The following is a 22,949-nucleotide window of genomic DNA, read 5'->3' as shown; positions in this document are numbered from 1 at the left end:
CGGCGCCCACCGCGAGCGACGTGCGGAGGTTTCTGCGTATCCCCTTCCTAGTTTCGCAGCGGCGCTTGTTTCCGGGCCGGGCTGCCTTTCGTGACGGACGCAAGATGGCGGCGCCCGCCTTGCGGGACCACTGAGAGGGCTTCACCCGTAAGCAGCGCCGGCGGCAGCGGGAGACGCTACAATGCGGTTGGCGAGGGCTGGTTTGCACGGGGTCTTCGCCGTCTACAAGCCCCCCGGCGTGGCGTGGAGGACCGTGCGGAACTCCGTGGAGACCCACCTGCTGAGAGGTGAGCCTTGGAGGAGGTTCGGTCCCGTTTCCTTGCCTCGTCCTCCTGCCTCCCGCTCCATGTAATCCAATGCAATGTAGAGTGTTACGTAAATAAATGTGCTCTTAACCAGGGTGGTCAAAAATCAATGTTTTGGGGTTTTTTTTTACAGTATTTTTTTAAAAATCGGATTTAAAAAAAAATTAAATCGAATTTTTAAAATAAAATGCTTTTGGAGGAAAAATCTTTCTAAAGTTAGTTTTCCATCTAAGTTACATTATAGTCCAAAGCCTATTCATCAGGAAATAAGAATGTGTGCTAAAACTCAGTCTAATAAGTTTTTTTTAATCGTCTAACTGCATCAGTTAACAAACATGGATACATATGCTATAATGTTATTGTTTTAGTTAAATAAGTTGTTTAAATTGTTAATAAGGAAATGGTTATTTTTCTCCCAGTAATTTACGTAAGCAAAATTGGCCAAATAGAAACAATAATTTCATAATTAACTGTCTATGTATTTCTAACAGTACTGTATAACCAAATCAAGAAATTTTTGAAATAACTGTAAAAACCACTCTGAAAATTTATTTTTCAAAAAATGAAACCATCTGGTTGTAAATATTAAGATTATACAAGCAAGAATGAATCTTTCTGTAAAAAAATGATTTAAATCAAGACTTACGTAATTTAAATCATGATTTAAATTGATTTGATTTAAATCAAATCCACCCTACTCTTAACTCTCATTATTATTTATTTATTTATACCCTGCCCATTCGGCTGGGTTTCTCCAGCCACTCTGGGCAGCTCCCAACAGATTAAAAACAGAATAAAACATCAAACATTAGAAACTTCCCTAAACAGGGCTGCCTTCAGATGTATTCTAAAAGTCAGGTGGTTGTTTATTTCCTTGACATCTGACAGAAGGACGTTCCACAGGGCGGGCACCACCACCAAGAAGCCCCTCTGCCTGGTTCCCTGTAACCTCACTTCTCACAGTGAGGGAACTGCCAGTAGGCCCTCGGAGCTGGACCTCAGTGTCCGGGCAAAACAATGGGGATGGAAACGCTCCTTCAGGTATACTGGACCGAGGCCGTTTAGGGGCTGAGTAAAGATGTTTTGTGAGTGATTCCCATGCACTTGAATGAAAGAGGTGTCTTAATATTAATCGTTAGCTATACCTTAAGAAGAAAAAAAGAGAATAACCAGTTTTCTTCATTATTATTTTTCTTTAGACTTGAACTCATTCGAGCGACCAGCACCACGGCGGCTTGTACGTTTCCTCCCTAGCACGGTGGAAGGAAAGGATGGGAAGGAATTGACTATGACGGTTACGCAGCTCCCAGCTATGGCTGACCATCCTCTAGGTGAGATATGAACAGGAATGAAGGGTGGAGAATCTGGCATTCAGGACTAACTTATCCTTTTCAGGGACAGTGAACATAGTGGCCTCCAGATGCTCCAACCCCAATCAGCGTGGCTAATGGGTAGAGATGTGAAAAACTGCAAAGCCAATGTATACTTTTCTCATGGTTCCTGCAACAATGCAACCCATACTCAGCTCTCTCCTGCCTCCTGCAGGGGGCAGCAAAGCACAGAGCAGGCACAGAGGAAAGCTGTCTCAGGCAATGCTATGAACTTCTTGCTTTAAGTGTAGGCACTAGGCAGACTGGTAGGTAGGTGGTTGAAGGAGATGTCAGTCTGAGTTGTCTCTAGGCTTTGTGCTGGGAGCTCCTTTCCTCCTTCCTTTCTCCAATGGAGTTGTTTACTTCTGAATTTTTTTTAAAAAAAGCCTTGCCCTGTTGTTTAAGCCTATTTTCTCCCTCCCCCCCCCCCGTTTCTCTCTTGCCTATGCTTTTTGTTTCTCCTCTTCTGCATGTTTGTGTGTTTGCCTGTCTCCCCCCTCATTATGTTCCCCATTTTCTCCCTACCTTTGAACTCTCCCCAATTATCTCCTCCCCTCTTTCCTTTCTCACATATTTGTTTCCCCAACCCTATACTTCCTTATGTGCTCTTCTTTCTTTTTCTTCTCTGCCATCCACCAAGTCCCACTGGCAGAATAAAGGGGGGCGGGGAAGTGTTTTTATTTTTCCGGTGTTTACATTGTTGGTTGCCCCTAAATAGCTTCCCTCCTTATTACAAAGGAAGGGGTTTTGGGTTTTTTAAGAGCTTATCTCTTTGCTTGCTTGCCCTGTCTGCCTCCCTTTGGTAAAAAGTGAGAGATTGGTGGGATGAAGGCTTTTGTGGCTGTGTCGGGGAAATGGAGGGGAGAAGATTTAACTGGTTGCCTTCTGCTGAAATAGGAGACTGGGTAGTTGTGAGGTGAGAATGATAGGGTGTTTGTCAGTAAGCAGTGCAAGCAAACATGTGTCTGCTCACAGGTACACCTTATTGAATTCAATGGGGCTTACTCCCAGGAAAGTAGAAGTAGGCTTAGTTGAATTCATTGGGGCTTACTCCTGCACTTGGCCCTCTGAGTAGAGAAGCAGATGTAACTTGACACTTGTAAATCATTTAAATTACTCTTTGATTAGTTGAAAATAGATTAAATTGTTTAATAAATCTTTATTCTGTATTATTTCAGCTTTCCCTACTCTAGATCTTTTTAGAACAGCGATTGGGAATCTGTGACCTAGGTGTTGCTGGACCTCAACTCCCATGATCACCAACCATTAGCTGTGCCGGGTGGAGCTGATGGGAGTTGAGACTCCAGAAACACCTAGAAGGGTCATAGGTTTCCCCATCACTGTTTTCAACAGAAACACTGGGTACAAAGGTTCCCCCTATTCAATAAAAATGAAGTACCAATCTCCAGCTTGCTTAGCTCTTTAAATGGGAACAGTGGATTCTGGTGGTGCCATCTTATAGGCTGGAGTTACTCTCTGAGGATGATTCCAGAGTGGGGCAAAATGTGGCTGCCTAATTCCATTCTCCTCTGGAGCGGAATTTGATGGTTGTCTGGAAACTCCTTCTGTTTACCCCCTGCTATGGTCTGTTCCAGCATCTGTGGCTTCTCAGTCTCAAAGTTTGCAGTTGACCCACAATCTTGATTCAGATTTAGAGGCTGGGTTAGAATGTCTTGTTTTTCTGTGGCCTTTTAGTTTGGTTTTCATTTTGTGCCAGATTTTCTGCTCCCTGTTGAAATTTGTTGTTGGATTTTTATTAGTTACTCATTTTAATTCCCCTTACGAATTGCTTTGTTAAAAAAATCTCAAAATTATTTATATATAAAAAGCTTACTTTGTGTTTTGTTTGAATCATTTACTGTCTTGGTGAGATCAAGTTTTGTGCATGCCTTAAAAAATCGATCTTGATTTTCCTTTACAGTTTCTGGACCGATATTCAGACATCTGAAAGTTGGAGTAGGCCAACATCTGGATCCAATGTCCTCTGGGGTGTTTGGTAAGTAAAAGATGCCTTAGCCAGTCACTGCAATTATATGGTGCTCCCAGGAACATTATTACACTGTGACTAACGTACATGTGGCCAATAAATTGGATTGCATCCCAAAGCAGTTGCTAATCTGGGCCCAATTCAAAGTGCTGGTTTTGACCTCTAAAGCCTTAAATAGCTCAGGACCACAGTACCTCAAGGACCACCCCTCTCCATATGAACCTACCCAGATCCTGCAATAATCCTCTGAGGCCCTTCTTCATGTGCCTCCTCCATGAGAGGTCCAGAGGGTGGCAACACGAGAATGGGCATTTTCTGTGGTGCCTCCCCTCCTCTTTGTGGAATGCTCTCCCCAGGGTGGTTTGCCTGATACCTTCAGGGGAAAAGGTTCCTCTTTAACCAGGCCTTGGACTGATTAACATACTACACCTCTTTTAAATGTGTTTATGGGGGGAGTGTTTTTTTATTGTTCTTGTTTATATCTTGTGCGTTTGTATTGTATATTGTATTTTTATGTTGTGAACTGCCCTGAGATCCACTGGTGAAGGGTGGTATACAAATTTAATTAATTGTCATCATCTATAGTTCTGCCGGGGGGGGGGTTTCTAAATAATCCCCCCTTCTCTCATTTTCCCCTACTGTTGGAATCCAAAGCCAAGTACAAATTCCTTCTTCCCAGTCAGACTTAAGGCTTGCTATGATCCAGACATATCTATTTACCTGTCCCTGGATTTGCAGTCAGAAAAAGTGACCTTTTTAATTTTGCCTGCCTAACTCTCCCACCCCTTCCTTCTTATATTTCAGTGCTTGGGGTGGGTAACGGCAACAAGTTGCTTCCAGCCTTGCACAATGCTCATCTCACCAGGGTAAGCATTTATTTTAATACATTTCTAAGTAGGGAATTATACATTATTATTAGACGTTAGAGTTGGAAGGTACATTGGGGTCCAGCCCCCTGCCAGGTGTGGAGCGTACAGTGTGCAGGCTGTACCACGCATGATGCAGCTACAGAATCCCTTATGGATGGCTACCTAGCCTCTGGTTAAATACCCTCAACAAAGGAGAGCCCACCACCTTCCAGCACTTTCTTTTCCACAGTTAGACTGCTCTTGTCATTGGGAAGTTTCTCCTGATATTTAGCTGAAATCTGCTGCCCTTCCAGTTCAACCAATCCATTCTGGTCCTGCCCTCTGGAGCAACAGAGAGCAAGTCTACTTTATCTCCTGTGTGGCTAAGAGCCCTTCAGATAGTTGAAGATCAAGTCTTTCATTAAATGCTGCTTCTCCAGACTGAACATCTCCAACTCCTTCATCTTTTCCTCTTAGTACTTAGTAGCCAGACTCTGCACCATTCTAAAGTTAAAGGTAAAGGGACCCCTGACCGTTAAGTCCAGTCACAGACGATTGGGGTTGCGCACTCATCTCGCTCTATAGGCTGAGGGAACCGACATTTGTCCACGGACCGCTTCCGGGTCATATGGCCAGCATGACCATGCTGCTTCTGGCGAACCAGAGCAGCACATGGAAACGCCGTTTATCTTCCCGCCGGAGCGGTACCTATTTATCTACTTGCACTTTGACGTGCTTTCGAACTGCTAGGTGGGCAGGAGCTGGGACCGAGCAACGGAAGCTCACTCTGTTTTGGGTATTCGAACTGCTGACCCTCTGATCGGCAAGCCCTAGGCTCTGTGGTTTAGACCATAGCGCCACCCGTGTCCCGCCTGCACCATCCTACTGGTGTACAATAATTTGAAACTGTTGTTGTTCTTTTATTTATACCCCACCCATGTGGCTGGCCTTCCCCAGCCACTCTGGGTGGCTTACAGCATATATAAAACACAGTAAAACATCAAACATTAAAAACTTCCTGGTGCAGGGCTGCCTTCAGATGTCTTCTAAAAGTTATAGTTACAGGTAGGTAGCCGTGTTGGTCTGACATAGTCAAAACAAAAAAATTTTTTAAAAAAATTCCTTCCAGTAGCACCTTAGAGACCAACTAAGTTTGTCATTGGTATGAGATTTCGTGTGCATGCACACATCATCTCTGACTCCTGATGATGGGAGTTGTAGTCCAACACCTGGGGACCCAATTTTGAGAAGGCCTGGCTTAAACACACACTCACCGCTGTGTCCTTGTTTTGTATTGAGCAGTAACTACAATTGGGGGTTTGGGCTGCCTGGTTTTCTTGTAAAGTGTTACCACTGTAAACTTATCTCACCATGCATTTCTTCTTTTCAAAGACTTACACAGTTTGTGGCTTGTTTGGCAAAGCCACAGATGACTTCTCGGACACGGGCAAACTGATCGAGAAGGCAACATTTGGTAAGTTTTTCCATAGGGATAGGTGTGGGGAAGCTGTGGTGGTTCAAGCTTACCTAGGTACGGCTGTGGGCAGGCTTCCTGCATTGTAGGGGGTTGGAGTAGATGGCCCTTGGGTGTACCTTCCAACTCTACAATTCTATGATTCTCCCCTGTCTCTCTGAAGAACAGCACTCGGTCAGCCGGTCCTGAAAGCCCCGCTAGCTCAGCCTCCAGCAGGAGAGAGTTTGCTTTCTTTCCCACTGCCCAGAAACCAACTTGAGTTGGATTCCAGGTCCATGCTTTCCTCTTAAGAGGATAAAAGGTGATCCCATCCCCCAGCAATGTTTTGACATTGGAGTTTCAAAGCATCATATAAGTACTGTATCTTGAGTTTGCTTTATATTTCATTGTGTGGTGGCTCCTTCCACATCCTGACCCCCCAAACCACTGGAGCTCCTTTTCATATTGTTCTTCACCTGGGAATTTGCTTAGAAGGTTTATAGTCTGTGTTTGAAATATATGTATTTAGCTCCAGGCTATTGGATCACCAAACCCATCCCTCTCAGTACTGTTTTTTCCCCTTTCTTTGTCTGCAGACCACATCACCAGGGAGCAACTGGAGAGGATCATTTCTGTTATCCAGGGGTCCAATCACAAGGCTTTACTGCAGTACGTATCCCAAACACAGGGGCTGTACCAGAGCACAGGGGCAGAGTGCCTGCTTTGCATGCAGAAGGTCCCAGGTTTGATCCCTGATGGCATCTGTTCAGATAGCAAGCCCCAGGAAAGACCTTTCCTTGAGAAACCCCTGTCAGTCAAAGCTGACAGTAGATTGGCAGATAAAAGCTGCCGCCCATCAAAGCAGGCAATGAGTGGCTACATGGACAATACCCTGTTTTGGTGCAATAAGGTAGCTCTTCATGCTCCCAAATCTCAAGCTTTCAGGTGATGCTTTTGCTGTCACTTGGGGAGTAGTGGGAGATGTTTGCTGCTTTTGCTGCGATGAGGCATCTTCTACAAGATTTAAGGGAAAGGGAGGGTGTGGGGACTTCACACCTTCTCCGTTTCTTATGCTGACCATTCCCCAAAGAGCACCCACTTCACTCTCCATGCATAAGAAGGTGGTTATTGGTATTGGCAGGTCTGGGCAAACCGCTAAGCTTTGCTGATCTTCCTTTGCCTGTTGTGGACCTTCAGATAGCTGTTGCTGGACTCACAACTCCAATCATCCCAGGCCATTGGCCTTGCCAACTGCCTGGGGATGACTTCTGGAGATCAGTAGGCATGGCTGTGCCTTCCCTCTTTGCTCTTATATCCCAGGACATCCCAGCCTGCAACCCTCCTTCACCTCCAGCACATTGCAAAACATCACACATATTGAAGGCACAATAATGAAATACTTATTATTATTATTAATTAGTAAAATGATAAGTCATTCTTTGCGGTGGCAACTCAAAATTTTGTAAGCAAACAACAACACATACATAACTGCATTAAAATCAACACACACAGTCCCACCATTCCACCCATGCAAAAGGGCAATAGCTACTTAAAAACCAAAGACCTGGTTAGAAATTATGGTTTTGCCTGACATCTAAAGATAAGAGGAGGTTTGTTTCTCAGTGGCTCCTGACCAGGATGAACAGGCTGGGATGCAGTTTGGAGAGAACTCCTCATTTCCACTCATGGCGTCCCCAGGAGCCCCTTGTTTACTTTGTCCATAGAAGCAAAGTTGGCTCTGGTTTGAGGAATACCCTGCCCAGGCAAAGTACCCCCTGGTGTTAGTAGTGGAGCGGGGGCAGCAGCAGCAGCAGCTGTACTTCAAGGTGGCTATAAAGCTAGCATTTATAATTTCATAAGTTGTTCCAGAGCACCCTAAGTCATGCTACTCTTGGATGCTCCGGAAGTGTAAATAGTGGATTTCAAGCCCTTCTAGCTGTGGGGTGTGGGGAGGCTAGCACAGCAGGCAACTCAATGCTGGTAGGCCCTGGCAGCTGCTGGTTTCAGACCTGCACAGAAATGAATGGTTCTTTTCATTCTGCCCCCTCCCTTTTGTAAAAAAAATGAAAGTTGTAATTTTCAGGTTACTAAATAATCATGCTAAATAGTTGTGTGTGGTAGAATGATGGACATGAGCTAATAGAGGGAATATAGTGCAACTCAGGAATGGTTTGAATGTTGCCTAGCTGGCCTTAGGTGGGCTCTTGTTTTTTCAGCTCCTTCCCAACTATTTGCAATGCGTGCATATTAATGCTGGCCTATCTTACAGCAGTGTTGTAAAGATTATGGAGTTGTGATATGTAATGTGCTTTGAATGCTCCAATGTGCCTAATTGACAGCTAAGTATTAATTGCTATTCCTATAACTATTTCACTAGAATTCCCATTACTAAATAAATGACTTGGATTTTTATCTCACCCTCCTTCATAGCCGCTGTGAGGTAGGTTCAGCCAGGAAAGGCTAACTGTTCTTCTAACACTATGACTGCTGTATCAGGGATGTGGTAGTAGTAATGGGTTTCCTGTGTGAAGCTTGGACTAGGAGACCTTGGAGGTCTCTTCCATCTCTGTAATTCTGTGACTGGCCCAGTCATCCAGTGAGATTCATGGCTGAGTGTGGTTTCCACAGTCCAAATCTGCCACACTAGCTAGTACACCTGCCTTTCCCTACCTAGTGCCTTCCAAATGTTGCTGGATGGCAACTCCAATGTTCCCTGATTGTTAACTGTGCTACCTGGGAGTTGGGAGTTTGGCTTCCACCAACCAAAGCTCTCTGAGCTTCCCCCCAAATAGAGGCTGCGCTCATAGAGGAGGAGGATGGAAGAGTTGATAGCCGGAAGTTAGTTTTATAGAGACAAAAGGGTTTTCTCGGGCTGAAGCAACAGCACCTTTCCTCCAAGACATTCATTGGGATGGGAACTTTGCATGTGCTCTTTAGATTAACCATCCTGGTGTTTGAAGGTGAAAACTGTTTGCCGCAGGTGGGGCTTGCTCTGCTTCCACGCCCTTCCATAACTAGGGAAATCCAAAGGCCCTTACGCCGAAGGTGAGCAGGAGTGCTGGGGTGGGGTGGGAGGATAGTCAGCCAGGAGCCCTGCTGTCCTCCTCACCCCACGTCTTGTTTCCTTCTCTCCCTCAGGCCGCCTCCGCCCCTTTCCTTCCTTCCGCTGCGTCATTACTGCCTGCCCAGAGAGCATGAGGAGCTGAAGAGCTCCCAGCCTCTAAGCTTCCGGAACAGCCGTGCCCACCCTCGGAAATGGAGTGTGAAGCAGTCCATGGGCAGCGACGAACAGAAGCCAGTGGGGCGGGTGGTGCTGATCTGTGTGTCAGGACTGGCATTTCTAGCGTGGTGTGTGCTGCGCCGCACGACTGACATTGACAGGCTTCTAGAGGATGCCATGCAGGAGGACTCCCCAGAGCAGGAGTCCCAAACGCCTCCATCTGGACAGGGGAAGCCTTGATGCAGGGGTGGTGGGCAGGGACCTCTTGCCACTCTAGATTCCTGATTCCACCCCACCCCCAGGCTGGGTCCCTGGAAACTGCTTGTTCTATGGCATGGGTGTGAATAAAAGCAAAGACCACCACCACAGAGGACGTCAAAAGACATTTCCTGAACACGGACATGGTTCTGTTCCCAGTAGAAAGCAACACAGAAAGTTCTTTTTCAAAGCAAGAGAAGCCATCTGGTGGAGCTCAATTGGTTAAAGAGGGACGCTATTCTGTGTTGCAGGCACACTCTCTTTTATGTGTGAAGAGAAGGAAATTTGTCTAAATGATTGTGCAGCTGCTGATTCTGTTGGCTCTTAATGCTTGGTTGTAATTGGTTTAAAATAATAAAATAATAATTGCCTAGATCCAGGTTCGAGGCAAATACTCTCTTGGTGAGAGAGCCCCAGGAGAGGTTTTAAATCACAAAACATGCAACAAAGCAAAGCGTGGAAATATAGGCTGTTAGACCTTTAAAATATCCCCTTCTGGGTTTCTTCCAAAGTTCTCCTTTACTTCTCCTTTAGCATGGAGTGAGCAGTCCAGAAGTCCTTTCTGGTCAGTCTCACATGATGGAAGAGGGTGAACAAAAGGCTTTGGTGCCCCTTCCTCTCGAGGCGAGGGGGGCGTGACCTAGTTAAATTTGGCAGAACTGCTTACTCCAAACTGTCGCGACATGGTCGTGTGTTAACTGCAGTGTGTAGGTGTTTCGTGCAAACGCTCCCCGTGCTCTTCCTGGGGCTGGAAAGGAGGTAGTTTAGTTTACAGAGTAAAACTGAATTACTGTGTTGCAAAATGATGCATGTGTAAAAAGTTTGTCACCAACATGAAAAGTTTGGAAAGCTCTGGCTTACGCATTAACTACAGCAGGGTGGCCCAACTTTTCATACCAATGGGCCACAAGCGTACTTTGACTCGAAACCTACAGGCTGCCTTGTAACATGAGGGTGGGTGGGCTAAGGCCAAAATTTGAAGGCCCTGCCCCCATCCCTTGTGCTGCCTTCTCAGAGCCAGCTAAGCAAAGCACTGGACTGTGGGAAGGATGTGTCAGGCTCGGGCAAGGTCCTAGAGTGCCTTCCCAAAGCTAGGAAAGTGCTAATTAGGCTTTGGGAACTCTGAGGACTGTGGTGTGTGTGTGTGTGTGTGTGTGTGTGTGTGTGTGTGTGTGTGTGTGTGTGTAAATGTTGCTGAGGGCCGGGCCATGCGTTGGATCATCCTGAACTACAGCTAAGCATACTGGTTATGTGAGGCTGATATTTATCTCACAAAATCTGGTTTGAAAAATGAAACTCCAGGGTAAAAATAAATCTCTCAGTCTTGTCACATAAAGGGGATAGTTTGGCTGTAACTGTGGCTTAGTATTAACAGCACTGACCCTACTTGAGCCTTGGGATCTACCTTGGTAGCACTGCGGTAATTTTTTTTAAAAAAATTAATTAATAGTTCCGTCTTATGTCCAAGCACAAGAAATTCTGGTTGGGTTAGTGCAGGAGTACACAACCTGAGTTGCTGAACTCCAGCTATCATCAGCCCCAGGCAGTACGGGGCAGTCAGGTCATAATGGAAGGTGAAGTCCAGCAATTTCTGGAGGGCAACACGATTCCTACTTTAGTTAGCAAACAAAGTGGCATGATAAACTATGGCTTAACCCTGGTTTGTTTGAAGTAACTAAAGGTCTCTTGAGCTCAGACATAATAAAGGAAGGCTGCTGAGTTTTAGAAGTGGAAACTTTGTATCTTCTCAAGAGGAGAGGAGCATGGAACTCAGAGGCTCAAACAGCCTGTTCATGCAGTGCTAAACTATGGTTTAGCATAGCATCTGAAAAGACCCAAAGTATTCCCCTCCCCTAGCCCAGTCTTGCCTAGATATTGGAAGCATACCACACAGAGACATAACCTTAAGCAAGGATGGGAGTCTTGTGGCCCTCAGGATGCTGTTGGACTACAACTCCCATCATCCCTGACCATTTGCCATGCTGGAAGGGGCTGAGGGAGATTGGGAGTCCAGCAACATCTCAAAGACCACAGGTTCACCAACCCTGGACTACTCCTCTCATGAAGTATTGATACTTCTTCCCACCTAATGATAAAATTGGAAAAAAACTTGAACAAAAGTGAATGGCCTGTTAGCTGTTTAAGGATGCAAATTCCACAGGCATGACTTGTCTATTCCAAAATATCTCTTGTATATGTCTGAATGCTTCAGAATAAGTATTATGAAAATTAAGATAAGAAACCACACAAAATTTTAATAGCTACATAGCACAATCAAGACTTGAATGAACGAATTGCACCAGCCCAGGCTGTTTGGACCATCCATTAATGTTAAAATATGTAACAGAGACTACTACTCAGTAAGGCAGTAACCTTTGATGTGGACTGCACCTCTGTAGACTGAAGGTGGGAGCTCACATGATTGTTCCTTGCAACCAAAAAAATCCCTGCACCTAGAAAACTAGTCAGGGAGAAGGCTAGCCTTGCTTTGGAGATTCTCATTTCACACAGGAACACTCAGTCATGTGAGTCCCCCATCTACAGTCTGAAGTAGTATGGTCCAGATTAAGGGTTGCCAACTCAGAGAGAACTAACCTGATGTTTCTGCAGTTGTTAACTTGTTGCTTCAGCATATGGCAGGATATCACTTCAGGAAAAGCTAATATTGATTAGCAAAGTGGTTACGAAGAAAGCTGGCAAAAAAAAGTGTGGCCTCTCCCTTTGCTGCCACTGTTTTTATGTATTAAGGTTTAATTAAAATGGAGACTGTGGACATGGGTTAAAATGACATCCTTTGTGCACAACCTGTACAATAACTTTGGAACTTGTTGAATAATCATTTGTTGAGCAATCATCAGCTTGGCAGATGATAATCCTCTCCATTGAAGAGATCCTATGGGGGGGGGGGAGAGAGAGAGAGAGGATATGAATGTCAAACTAGTTGGAGACATCTATAATGCGTATTTGGGAAGCAGTGGCTGCATCCATCTGGAAACCTTAAGAGCAAATGTATCTGCTTCAACATTCTACAGAAAAGTGTGTGACGTACATAAGTCAGCCTTGTGTTTAAGCACTGACCTATTAGCCACGGGTGACCAGGAATTACATGCAGGTAAGCGAACTGGCAGAGGAGACACATCATGTTCCATTCCTCCTCTGTATCTAATAAAGAAACCAGGTGGGATGTACCTAGAGTAGAAACAGCAGGCTGCTCCAAGAAGGGCAGAACTCCCACCCCCTCCTAAGTATTTTGTAGGTTTATTTACTGTGTTGACTGTTTCTTAGCCCAAGTCATTCACTGAGGTTGTTAACCTCGGCATGCACCCCATTGCCAATGTGAGCTCACATGATTGAAATGGTACTTCATACAAAAAACTAAGAATGTTGCACACAGAAAACTGGCCAGTATGGGTAGAAAAGATATTTCCCCTGACAAACTAGTTCTATCTGCAGGGCCTTTTGTTTGTATGAAGGTGCATTCAGTCATGTGAACCCCCACCGCCAGTGTCATAAGGGCTTAGACACAGGCTAACCACCTAAGCAACCATGAGGCCTTAAAAACAGAGTGACTAAAACCACCATTTATGTCAGAATCTGACAATTTAATCTCCATATTGTGATACAAAGGGTCAGTTCACACATTTTCCGTTTTTACTGGCTGTTTAAGCATTCAGGTGTTTATGCATTGTGTGAAGTTGACAATCATAAATGCAATTCCCATGAGTCTTATGACATTCCCCAGCCCCTATAATTTGGGGAAATGTCTATTGAGTGTACCTGATTATCTAGTTCCCATATACGTCTTCCAGTAGGAGAGGCATCCTTGGAGATAACAGGCTGTGTTCGGATGGGCAAAATGTATTGCACAAACCAGTCAAGACAGTAGCTGTGCAAATCCAGTAGCAGGAGAGTTCGACCTCCCTTCCCTGATCTATTCCCTCCCTTTGCCTTCTTCCAGATATGCTAATATTGACTTGAAAACCCAAGAGGCCTACGAGCTGGCAGTGAAAGGATTAATTCGTCCCATGGAGAAAAGCCCACCCTTGATAACAGCAGTGCGAAGCCTCCACTTTGCACCACCAGAATTCCAGCTAGGTATGGCTAGGGATGTATTTCAAATCCAGGGCAGATTTCCATTTTTTATTTATTTAGACATTTACAACTTTAGGAGTAGGAAGCAAGAAGCAAGTGCTAAGAGATGTTTGCCCAAGAGACCAGAAAGCAGCTGACAGTGCACAGCAGAGAATACTAACCCACATGGACAAATGGTGCAGGAGCTTCTCACAGCAGCCCCCCACTCCTAAGGAGAATCCCATAATAGAGCCAGCTGTGTCGATTCATAGTCTTTGACTGTGTTCACACTCTTACCTGCTGTGTTCACTCAGTGAACTTGGGGCAGTTATTATCTGGCCCTAGGGTTATTATGAAGATAAAATGGCACAGCCCTCAGATCCAGATTTTGGCATGAGCCACGGTGTTCTGACCATTTAGCACTAAAATAAATCTTAGTTGGATCCTCTTTGTGCTTTTGGCTCCCATCCTTTGAGGAAGATTAGAACCACCACCCAAGGGAAGAACTTTCAGGGCAATATTTTTGCAACATCACTGGGTATAAGACACCTTCCTAGGTTTTCAATGGCTGGGAGACCAGAATGGATTTTGATTGGGACTTCTAGTGACAACTGGTTGAATTCAATGCACTAAAGTTTTTAGCTTTGTCTATTAAATGCAAGTAAAACCAACATGCCAAGTTAGATCATGCTTCTGTGTTAAAGATATCAGAAAATTTTCTAGTGCACATTACCCTAATTTCTGTAGTATCCTTCCCCTAACTGGAAAGTTTTTGAGTTTTTTTGGGAAACCCCACCTCACTGCCTGCTTGTATTGACAATTATTTCTGTTCCCTTAGAAATCCACTGTTTGCATGAGACCCAGCAATACCTTCGGAAGATAGTTCATGAGATTGGTTTGGAGATGAAGTCAGTTGCTGTCTGCACGCAAGTGAGGCGGGTACGAGACGGCGTTTTCACTCTGGAGGATGCCCTCTTGAGAACTCAGTGGAACTTGCATAACATCCAAAATGCGATCCTGAAGTCCAAGCTTAGAGTAGAAACTGAGATACAAAAAAGCCTTGCTTATGAGGGAGAGGAAGAAACTAGGGCCTCTCCGGTTGCAGGTGGCATGCAGCTGAGCGAGGGGGAAGGTGCCTTGCTGCCAAGCTCAGGGATAAAATTGTGAATATCTTGTACTACATGGAAAATGGCTAAGTGCAGATGTGGAAAGCACCCTGGAATTTTTATACTTCACCACTTTGCACCTGAAGCTTGCTGCCCTGTTTCAAGCTGTTCTAAAACTCATCACTCTAAAAACTCTCCTGCGATGAAACATTTGCAACATCTGATCCTGCATGTGTGGAAAAATCAGAAGCTGTTTCTGAACCATATGAAAACACTGCTTTTCACCTTCTGTTGAAGTTTGGATGTTTCAGCCAAAGGATTTGTAGAACTGGTTAATTTGCTGCATAAAACAACCTGGCTGTTACTTAAATGTATTTTAAAGAAACAAAAAAAAACCCACCTGTGAATTCTGACTGCAGTATGATGCTTTGATTATTCATATTGCCATGATAAAAATTCTGAAGCTCATTTATGAATTTATTATTAAATGCAAGCCTGAAAATGTGTGTGAGAGAGGGGTGGATGGGTGGCAGTAACTTCTGGTAGCCCTCCAAACGAGTTAAGGGAATTTTTACTATAACTTGGTATGACTATTACTTGACAAAACCTTCGTTTGCAGTCATCCTGCAAATCAGAGTTAGAAACTTGCTTGAAGTAGGATTGTAAACCATTATTTATGCTAACTATGGTTTGGTGTGTTACCTGAGTTGGCGAATTTACTGCTGTCACAGAGGACATGGGCTCTGCGATAAATTGCCATATTGTTGAAAACCAGTATTGAAATAACATTGTGATAAATGTTTCAACAAGGCACTATACCTATGAACAAATGGTGGAGACTTGACAGCTTCCCAGTGGGTAGCCAGGCTGCTTTGTCTGCGCTCTACCTCTCTGAAATAAGCCCTCACACAAACCAGCAAACTCTTTCAGCTTCACCGATATCTTTCCACTTAAGGCTTGGTTAATTATGCAGAGCTTGCTAACAATTCAGGAGGAACCCCCCACAGCTAGACAATCAAAGTTCCAGTGGCAAAGTAAAAAAAAGAACAAAGAACGTAAACAAAGAACTGGAAAGCATTCTTCCCTCACACTCAGTGGTTAAAAAAAAGAGGCGGAAGAGTTTTTATTTTTATTTTCTGGTGGTGTTTATGTTGCTGGTTCCCCCTAAATAGCTTTCCTCTATATTAAAAAGGGTTTTAAAAAATTATTTAAATGAGACTATCTTTTTGCTTGCCTTCCCTCCCTTTGATAAAAAGGGAGAGGTTGGTGGGATGGGAGCTTTGGGGGCGGACTTTCGGGGGTGGGTGGAGGATATGTGCAGTTTTACCGGTAGAAGTACAGCGCTCTGATTTATTGGGTATTCTATTTGACCCACTGCCCTACATTTTATTTCTAAAAGAAGATTCACAGTTAGGCTAGTGGAGTCACCATGTGATTGCCACCTTCAGGATTTGGGAATGCCCACATGCCTAGATCGCTTTGGTTTCCATGTTATTGGAAGTCTAGGACCAGATTGGTTGAAGCCAGAAATGTGCCCTATTCTCGGAGAGGCAGAAGGCTGGAAAGCTGGCTTTACACTGTGTAAACTGCAAGGGGTAGGCTGACATACTAGTGTGGGATTCCAGGATTTTAACAATTAATTGGATATCCCCAGTTTCCCCTTGTTTCTGAGGATAGCACCTTGTACATTGCCTTCATAGACCTGATTAAGGCCTTTGACCTCGTCAGCCGAAAAGGGCTCTTCACACTCTTCAACAAGGTATGATGCCCACCTAAGCTCCACAAGACGATTGTGTTAAAATGAAGATTATTTGGAATGTGTTTGCCATTATTAGTTTGTTCTTATTATTGTATATGTAATTAATTGTTTTCTTTTTGTTATTGGTGTTATGTTTTGACTGATATTGTATCTTAATGATGAAAATTTCAAAACAGCAATAATAAAAACGAAACAAAAAACCAAATGCTTCAAAAGAGCATATTAAAATTAAATAACACTACTCTCTCATCCTGGAGAGTATTGACTAGTGGGGTGCCACAGGGTTCTGTCTTGGGCTCAGTCTTATTCAACATCTTTATCAATGACTTGGATGATGGGCTTGAGGGCATCCTGAGCAAGTTTGCAGACGACATCTGTTAGGGCAAAATTCTGGGTGCGAGAATGCTCAGCCACCCAGCTCATCAGGCAAGGGCCTGTGGTCGTTGCGGAGTATAAAAGGAAGGAGTCCAGCCACGATCCGGAGCAAACAGCAAGGTTTATTACTGCGCAGCAGGTTCAATGCCAGACTGAACACCGTGAACAGGGCTGCAAGAACTTTTAAAACTTCCCACCACCATCCCATAATGCACATCGAAAGCATCATACATACATCACTTGTGACAGGGTAAAACGTCAGAAAAGGGGAAGGTGCAAGGGGCATTAGCATACAGGTAAACAGGAGGTAAGCAGGATTAGCATAAGGCAACAATGCACGGATGTCCCAGGACATTGATAAGCAAGTACCAGTAAGTATCTGGGAGGGGATCCTTGAGTACCTGGTGGGGAAAAACAATGGGTCCAGGTGTGAGTATTGCCTCTGGCTTCGGAGGGTTGGGAATGGCAGGAGATGGTACCTGAATGGATTATGGATATGCAGAGGAGCACCACCCTGGCTACCTGACCTCTTGCTTAAGGGATTATGGCTGTTAGCTGCATCCCTGAGAGCCCTTGGCCAGATATAGAAAAAGGGGTTTCATTTAGAAATAAAGATACACTGTATTCATTCATAAAGAAATATAGTTACATAGAGTCTCAGGCAACAGAAAAAGGGTAGGAAAGGGAGCCTTTATTACTCAGGGCTTGATCTTGAGGGGGTTTGTGTTGGTGCGATACTAGAGTGGTGTTGTAGGTTCAAATGGGGTCCCCTTGAGGGCATTAGTGCCAATCTTGATTCCCAAATTAAGCCTCGTTTGGGTGCCCCCCCTATAAAATTCCCTAACAACATCAAATTGGGAGGGGTGGCTAATACCCCAGAGGATAGGATCACACTTCAAAATGACCTGAACAGATTAGACAACTGGGCCAAAGCAAACAAGATGAATTTTAACAAGGAGAAATGTAAAGTACTACACTTGGGCAAAAAAACTGAAAGGCACAAATACAGGATGGGTGACATTTTGGTTGAGAGCAGTACATGTGAAAAGGATCTAGGAGTCCTGGTAGACCACAAATTTGACATGAGTCAACAGTGTGATGCAGCAGCTCAAAAAGCCAATGCAATTCTGGGCTGCATCAATAGGAGTATAGCATCTAAATCAAGGGAAGTAATAGTACCACTGTATTCTGCTCTGGTCAGACCTCACCTGGAGTACTGTGTCCAGTTCTGGGCACCACAGTTCAAGAAGGATACTGACAAGCTGGAACGTGTCAAGAAGAGGGCAACCAAAATGGTCAAAGGCCTGGAAACAATGCCTTATGAGGAACAGCTTAGGGAGCTGGGCATGTTTAGCCTGGAGAAGAGAAGGTTAAGGGGTGATATGATAGCCATGTTCAAATATATCAAAGGATGTCATATAGAGGAGGGAGAAAGGTTGTTTTCTGCTGCTCCAGAGAAGCAGACACGGAGCAATGGATTCAAACTACAAGAAAGAAGATTCCACCTAAACATTAGGAAGAACTTCCTGACAGTAAGAGCTGTTTGGCAGTGGAATTTGGTACCAAGGAGTGTGGTGGAGTCTCCTTCTTTGGAGGTCTTTAAGCGGAGGCTTGACAGGCATATGTCAGGAATGCTTTGATGGTGTTTCCTGCTTGGCAGGGGGTTGGACTGGATGGCCCTTGTGGTCTCTTCCAACTCTATGATTCTATGAAATAACTCCAATGTGTTACTGTACATTGATTGGTACAAAAAAAAGGAGCCCACCTGTAAAACCCATTTGGTTTACTTGTGATAAGGTTTGTCCAAGGTGTGGTATTTGTTTTCTAGGGTACTTTTTGTACCCTACAGGAAAACTGTAAATGATATGTGGCTCAAATTTGGGTACAATGTTTACTGTTGTGCAGGTGGCAATATCCTAGGAGGACTATATTGTGCAAACCCTGCAAGAAAAAGTGTATTAGGGAGGTCTGGATTTGAACACTATGATTTTTTCTATTCATTTTTTAAATAAAAAAAATGTATTCCCTGCCTTATTTACCAACAAAACCCAAAATGGCTAACAAAATTAAACAACGATATAAGGCAAACAACATTCTAAACTCAAACCAAATGCAGAAGTTAACATTAAAATAAACACAGCCTTCCCCATAAAGTTCAGGTGATAAAAGGACAAAGGAAGACAAACTAATTTGTTGCTCTTTGGTATCCATTTATTGAATATATCAACATACATGAACATGGTAGATCAGTACCAATTATACACAGGTCTGTAGGATTGTTGTAAAGTTTGGAGAGAGTGCCTTTCAGGGAAACCCAGGAATATGTACACATACAACAACTTACTGTTCTTTCGTAAGTCTGATGTGGCTGTGACTTAGCCTATTTTTGTATCTATTTTGGAATATCAGTGTGTCTGTACCACTATTTGTGTATAGAAATGTAAGCAAGTAATGAGTTTCAATATGGATTGATTAAGAGCTAAAAGATTATGAGGAGATAAGGGATTTATTAACGGATTGTTTTCAGTTTCACCAATTAAATTATATTTTTTAAATAGACAAAAAGAAAAGTTTCAGTTGTAAAATAACAAGATTTCAAAAAGATTGTTAGAAAATAATGTTAAATTACAGTCCAAAATGTATAGCCTACTTTTAGAGGCATACAAAAGATGAACAGGTCAAGTCAGTAATGATACTCTGGGCAACGGATCTGGGACATACGGTAATATTCAGATGGTAGATTGGGAAAGGTTATGGAAAACAGATTTGAAATTCACGGCATGTTATGCATTGAAAGAAAACTATATGAAATTGATATACTGGTGGTATTTAACCCCTACCAAGTTGGCAAAAATGTATAGGACAACTACAAATACTTGTTGGAAATGTAAATAAAAAGAAGGTACCTTTTACCATATGTGATGGTCTTGTAAGGTAATAAAAGCTTTCTGGGAGATGATATACAATGAAATGAAGAAAATGATTAAAATAGCTTTTTTTAAGAAACCAGAATGATTTCTATTAGGAATTACAGATATTAAAATGTACATAGAGATACTCTCTATGTACAGAACAGCTGCCCGGATGTTAATACTGTAGCCAGATGGAAAGAAGACAAGGCCCCTACCAGAGAAGAGTGGCAAACCAAGCTGATGGACTATGCCGAGATGGCGAAACTGAATGGAAAACTCAGAAACCAAGAGGACAAAAACTTTATAAAAGAATGGGGAAAATGTATAAGTTATTTAGGAGACCACTGTAAGCAGATGGAAACATTAGCAGGATTTTGATCTCACTTGTAGTTTAAAAATTACCATGGGTAATATGGTTTGATATAACAATTGAAGTATGAAAGAATATACATAATTAAGTGTTCAAAATGGGACCCTATGGAATCTCTTTATATGAATATACTTTTTGATTTGTTGTTTATAACTTCGTATTTGAAAAACCAATAAAAATGATTTCAAAAAGAGAGAGAGAGAAAGAGCTGCTCTGCGGGATGGGTGGGAGAGTAGGTTAGGGGTATTGCTTTGTTCCTTCTTTGTACCTCAGTTGACTGTTGTACAAAACTCAGTGGAAATTATCTGAAGAAAATAAAAACAAAAATGCAATCTCAGCACAAAAAGTTACTTCAACAGCTGAATGGCATGTCTTCTCCAAGCTTTTCAATAATCTTATCACTGATGCAGCAAATGCTGAAATAACAACAGAAATAGGGCCTACGGATTTATTGTGAACTAAAGATTAAAATGAAAAATGAATGGAAAGAGGGATGTTTTGGTATAAGTATGATCAGCTCCATAAGAGAAATGGCATGCATGAACTGTACGTATAACAAATACTATATGCTCACTAAAAATGTATAAATCGGGCGGGGAACTTCAGGCTGGAGGCCAGATACGGCCCCCTGTGTGCCCTACATGGCCCTCAGGACTCTTGCCACTCCCATTCTCACCCTCCTCTGCACCCTCTTGAATGTCTCTGCTGCCTGAACAGAATTGGTGTCCCTGAACTCTTGCTTGTCTGGATGCCTGTGAGTAGGAACCAGACTATAGTGCAAAGTTAAAGATTTGCATTTATTGCCTCACCTACTTTTGCTTCTGACCCCATGCACCACAGGCCCACAGGAGAATGTGGTCCCCATTCTGATTAACTCTCCTCCCTTGCTACAAATCATAAATTAATGAGGTAATCTAAATACTAAGCAGCAGCAGCATTTTGAGAAAATGTGTTAACAGCAGCTTAAAACATTCAGAACTGTTTCTTAGAATAAGATTTACCAGCGAATGTTAAGGCAACATCCGTTTGAAGCTTGTTTTTTTAACACCACCCTTTCTATTGTTTCCAAATTCTTTTTACTATTTTATTGAGTGATTTTAAATCTTCTTAATGCTACAAACCGATTTTATATATTTGTGGCATAGTAAATCATTCTTTTACAAATAACCAAACAAGCAAAACCCCAAGGTTGGGGGCTTTCGCGGCTGTTTATATAACGCAAGTTATATAAATGACATTTTGAAGTAATTTTATTAATAAACAAGCTGTTTGTTTCGAAGGCGAGCTACAAACGACACTTTAAGATAAAGTGGCTCTTCTTCCCTCTGAGGAAAAAGCCAACAGGTGGGGAAGAAAAAGAATCGTTGGGAGAACGAGGAATGGGCGGTACTCTACGAACGACAGCACGAAAACGGCGGGAAGAGCTGCGCGCATGCGCCTTCCCTCCCTCCGTTCCTTCGCCGGCTGAGCCTCAAGACTGCCGCGGCCGCGCCTGCGCAGTGCGGCGTTCCCTCCCTGCGTCCTCGCGCGACTGAGACAGCAGGGCACGGGCGGGGCCTGCCTGCCTTCCCTGCGTCTCTCTCTCTCTCGTCTCTCTTTCTCCACCCACCTTCGTAGCACACCGGGCTGACGTGGCCCGGGCCCGGTTCAGACATGGCGGACGGGAGCAGGCAGAGCAAGCTGGCGTCGGCCAAGAAGAAGGTAGGGCGAGGCCGGAGCGCTGAGGGGAGAGGTGGGGGTGGCGGCGTTTCCCCCTCAGGCAGCAACTAGCAGCAGCAGCAGGAAGTAGGCGACAGCTGAGGGAGCCTTCTTCGCCGGTGGGGGGGGGGGGTTGCTGTCTCCGGCTCCAGACACTCCCCGCCCTCCCCATTCCCAGCTACGGAGACGCCTGATACCCCTGCCCCGCCTCAATACAGGCTTAGTGAGGAATCCGCCTCAAATGCGGCCCCTGAGCGCCTGGGAGAGGACCCCGCCCCCTGTGATAGGTTTAATGGGGGAGACCCCCTTTCGCTTATTAGAGCACCCCTTGAAGTCATAGGAAGCGGGGGTCCTCCACGTGAGAGGTGTGTGTGTGTACGTATGTGTAGGGGTGAAAGACCCTCACATCTTTCTTGGGAGATCGCTCCCCCTTTAAACTAAAATACTTCTTGAGTGCCTGAAAGAGAACCCCTTCTGTATAATAGGATGAAATGGGGAGGGAGATCCCCTTTCTCTTATTAAAACACCCCTTGAAGTCATGGGAAATTCGGTCCTCCATGTGTTTTGGGCAGACCTTCACATCTTGCATGGGAGACTGCCCCTCCCCAGATTAAAATACCATAGATACAGCTCTTGAGTGCCTGGGAAGAGACCCCCCTCCCCCTCTTATTAAAACACCCCTTAAAGTCATGGGAATGGGTCCTCATGGAAAAGCTTAGTGTTTGTGGTGGAGAGGCCCTTATTCATATCTTGGACACAACTCTTGCATGAGAAATGCCACCCCCCTAAATTCAATACCTCAACTTTAGCTCTTGAGTGCCTGAAAGAGGACATCCCTCTAATAGGTTTAATGGAGGAGGGAGACCCCTTCCTTATTAAAATCACCTCGGATATATCCCTTCAATTCATGAGAAGGGCATCCTTCGTGTATGTCAGGGGGGCAGAAGAGCCTCTGTTATTCATACCTTAGACACACCCCTTGCACAGGAAACAGCTCCCACTTTAACTAAACACCTAAGGTATACAGGTGAAAGTTGGAAAATTAGAATATCATAAAAAAGTGCATTTATTTCAGGAATGCGACTTATTTTTTCTTTTCCTTTTAATTTCTACAAATGCTTTCTTTTCGAAATTCCACAGTAATAAAACAAATAGTTACAATAATACAAAAATAAAAATAAACATTGCTATTACATTTCACTAATTACATTCCATTT

At 43.9% G+C, this 22,949-nt stretch overlaps 2 protein-coding genes across 7 annotated transcripts in view; both read left to right on the top strand.

Annotated features, from left to right (window-relative positions):
* Positions 1 to 58: 58 nt before the first annotated feature.
* On the top strand, positions 59 to 15,441 carry TRUB2 (TruB pseudouridine synthase family member 2). 2 transcript variants are annotated; one of them, XM_035133367.2, is made up of 8 exons: positions 64 to 287; positions 1,505 to 1,636; positions 3,597 to 3,671; positions 4,467 to 4,528; positions 5,903 to 5,984; positions 6,560 to 6,632; positions 13,400 to 13,536; positions 14,351 to 15,441. In XM_035133367.2, the coding sequence occupies exons 1-8, from the start codon at positions 182 to 184 to the stop codon at positions 14,677 to 14,679; spliced, it is 996 nt and encodes a 331-aa protein (XP_034989258.1). In that variant the 5' UTR covers positions 64 to 181; the 3' UTR covers positions 14,680 to 15,441. The 2 variants fall into 2 exon arrangements, with proteins under 2 accessions (XP_034989259.1, XP_034989258.1); XM_035133368.2 differs by lacking the exons at positions 13,400 to 13,536; positions 14,351 to 15,441 and adding an exon at positions 9,102 to 13,393 and having other exon boundaries at positions 59 to 287.
* A 6,123-nt stretch (positions 15,442 to 21,564) lies between these two features.
* Positions 21,565 to 22,949, top strand: part of GOLGA2 (golgin A2) — a 49,179-nt gene continuing 47,794 nt past the window's right edge. For all 5 annotated transcript variants that reach the window (XM_060270172.1, XM_035133354.2, XM_035133357.2 and 2 more), the window contains exon 1: positions 21,565 to 21,735. In XM_060270172.1, the coding sequence (XP_060126155.1) occupies positions 21,688 to 21,735 (48 nt within the window). In that variant the 5' untranslated portion in view covers positions 21,565 to 21,687. The remainder of the gene's footprint in view (positions 21,736 to 22,949) is intronic.

The sequence above is a fragment of the Zootoca vivipara genome, chromosome Z (genome assembly GCF_963506605.1).
Source record: "Zootoca vivipara chromosome Z, rZooViv1.1, whole genome shotgun sequence".
Classification (NCBI taxonomy): Eukaryota; Metazoa; Chordata; class Lepidosauria; order Squamata; family Lacertidae; genus Zootoca; species Zootoca vivipara.
Note: the sequence above shows the minus strand (reverse complement) of the source record. Positions and strands in the feature narration are given on the sequence as shown.

Excerpts from the sequence above, each read along its gene's own strand:
- TRUB2 (XM_035133367.2), top strand. The coding sequence starts at position 182 with ATGCGGTTGGCGAGGGCTGGTTTGCACGGGGTCTTCGCCGTCTACAAG. Across the intron at positions 3,672-4,466 it reads AATGTCCTCTGGGGTGTTTG|TGCTTGGGGTGGGTAACGGC; the intron begins GTAAGTAAAAGA and ends CTTATATTTCAG. Across the intron at positions 13,537-14,350 it reads ACCACCAGAATTCCAGCTAG|AAATCCACTGTTTGCATGAG; the intron begins GTATGGCTAGGG and ends CTGTTCCCTTAG.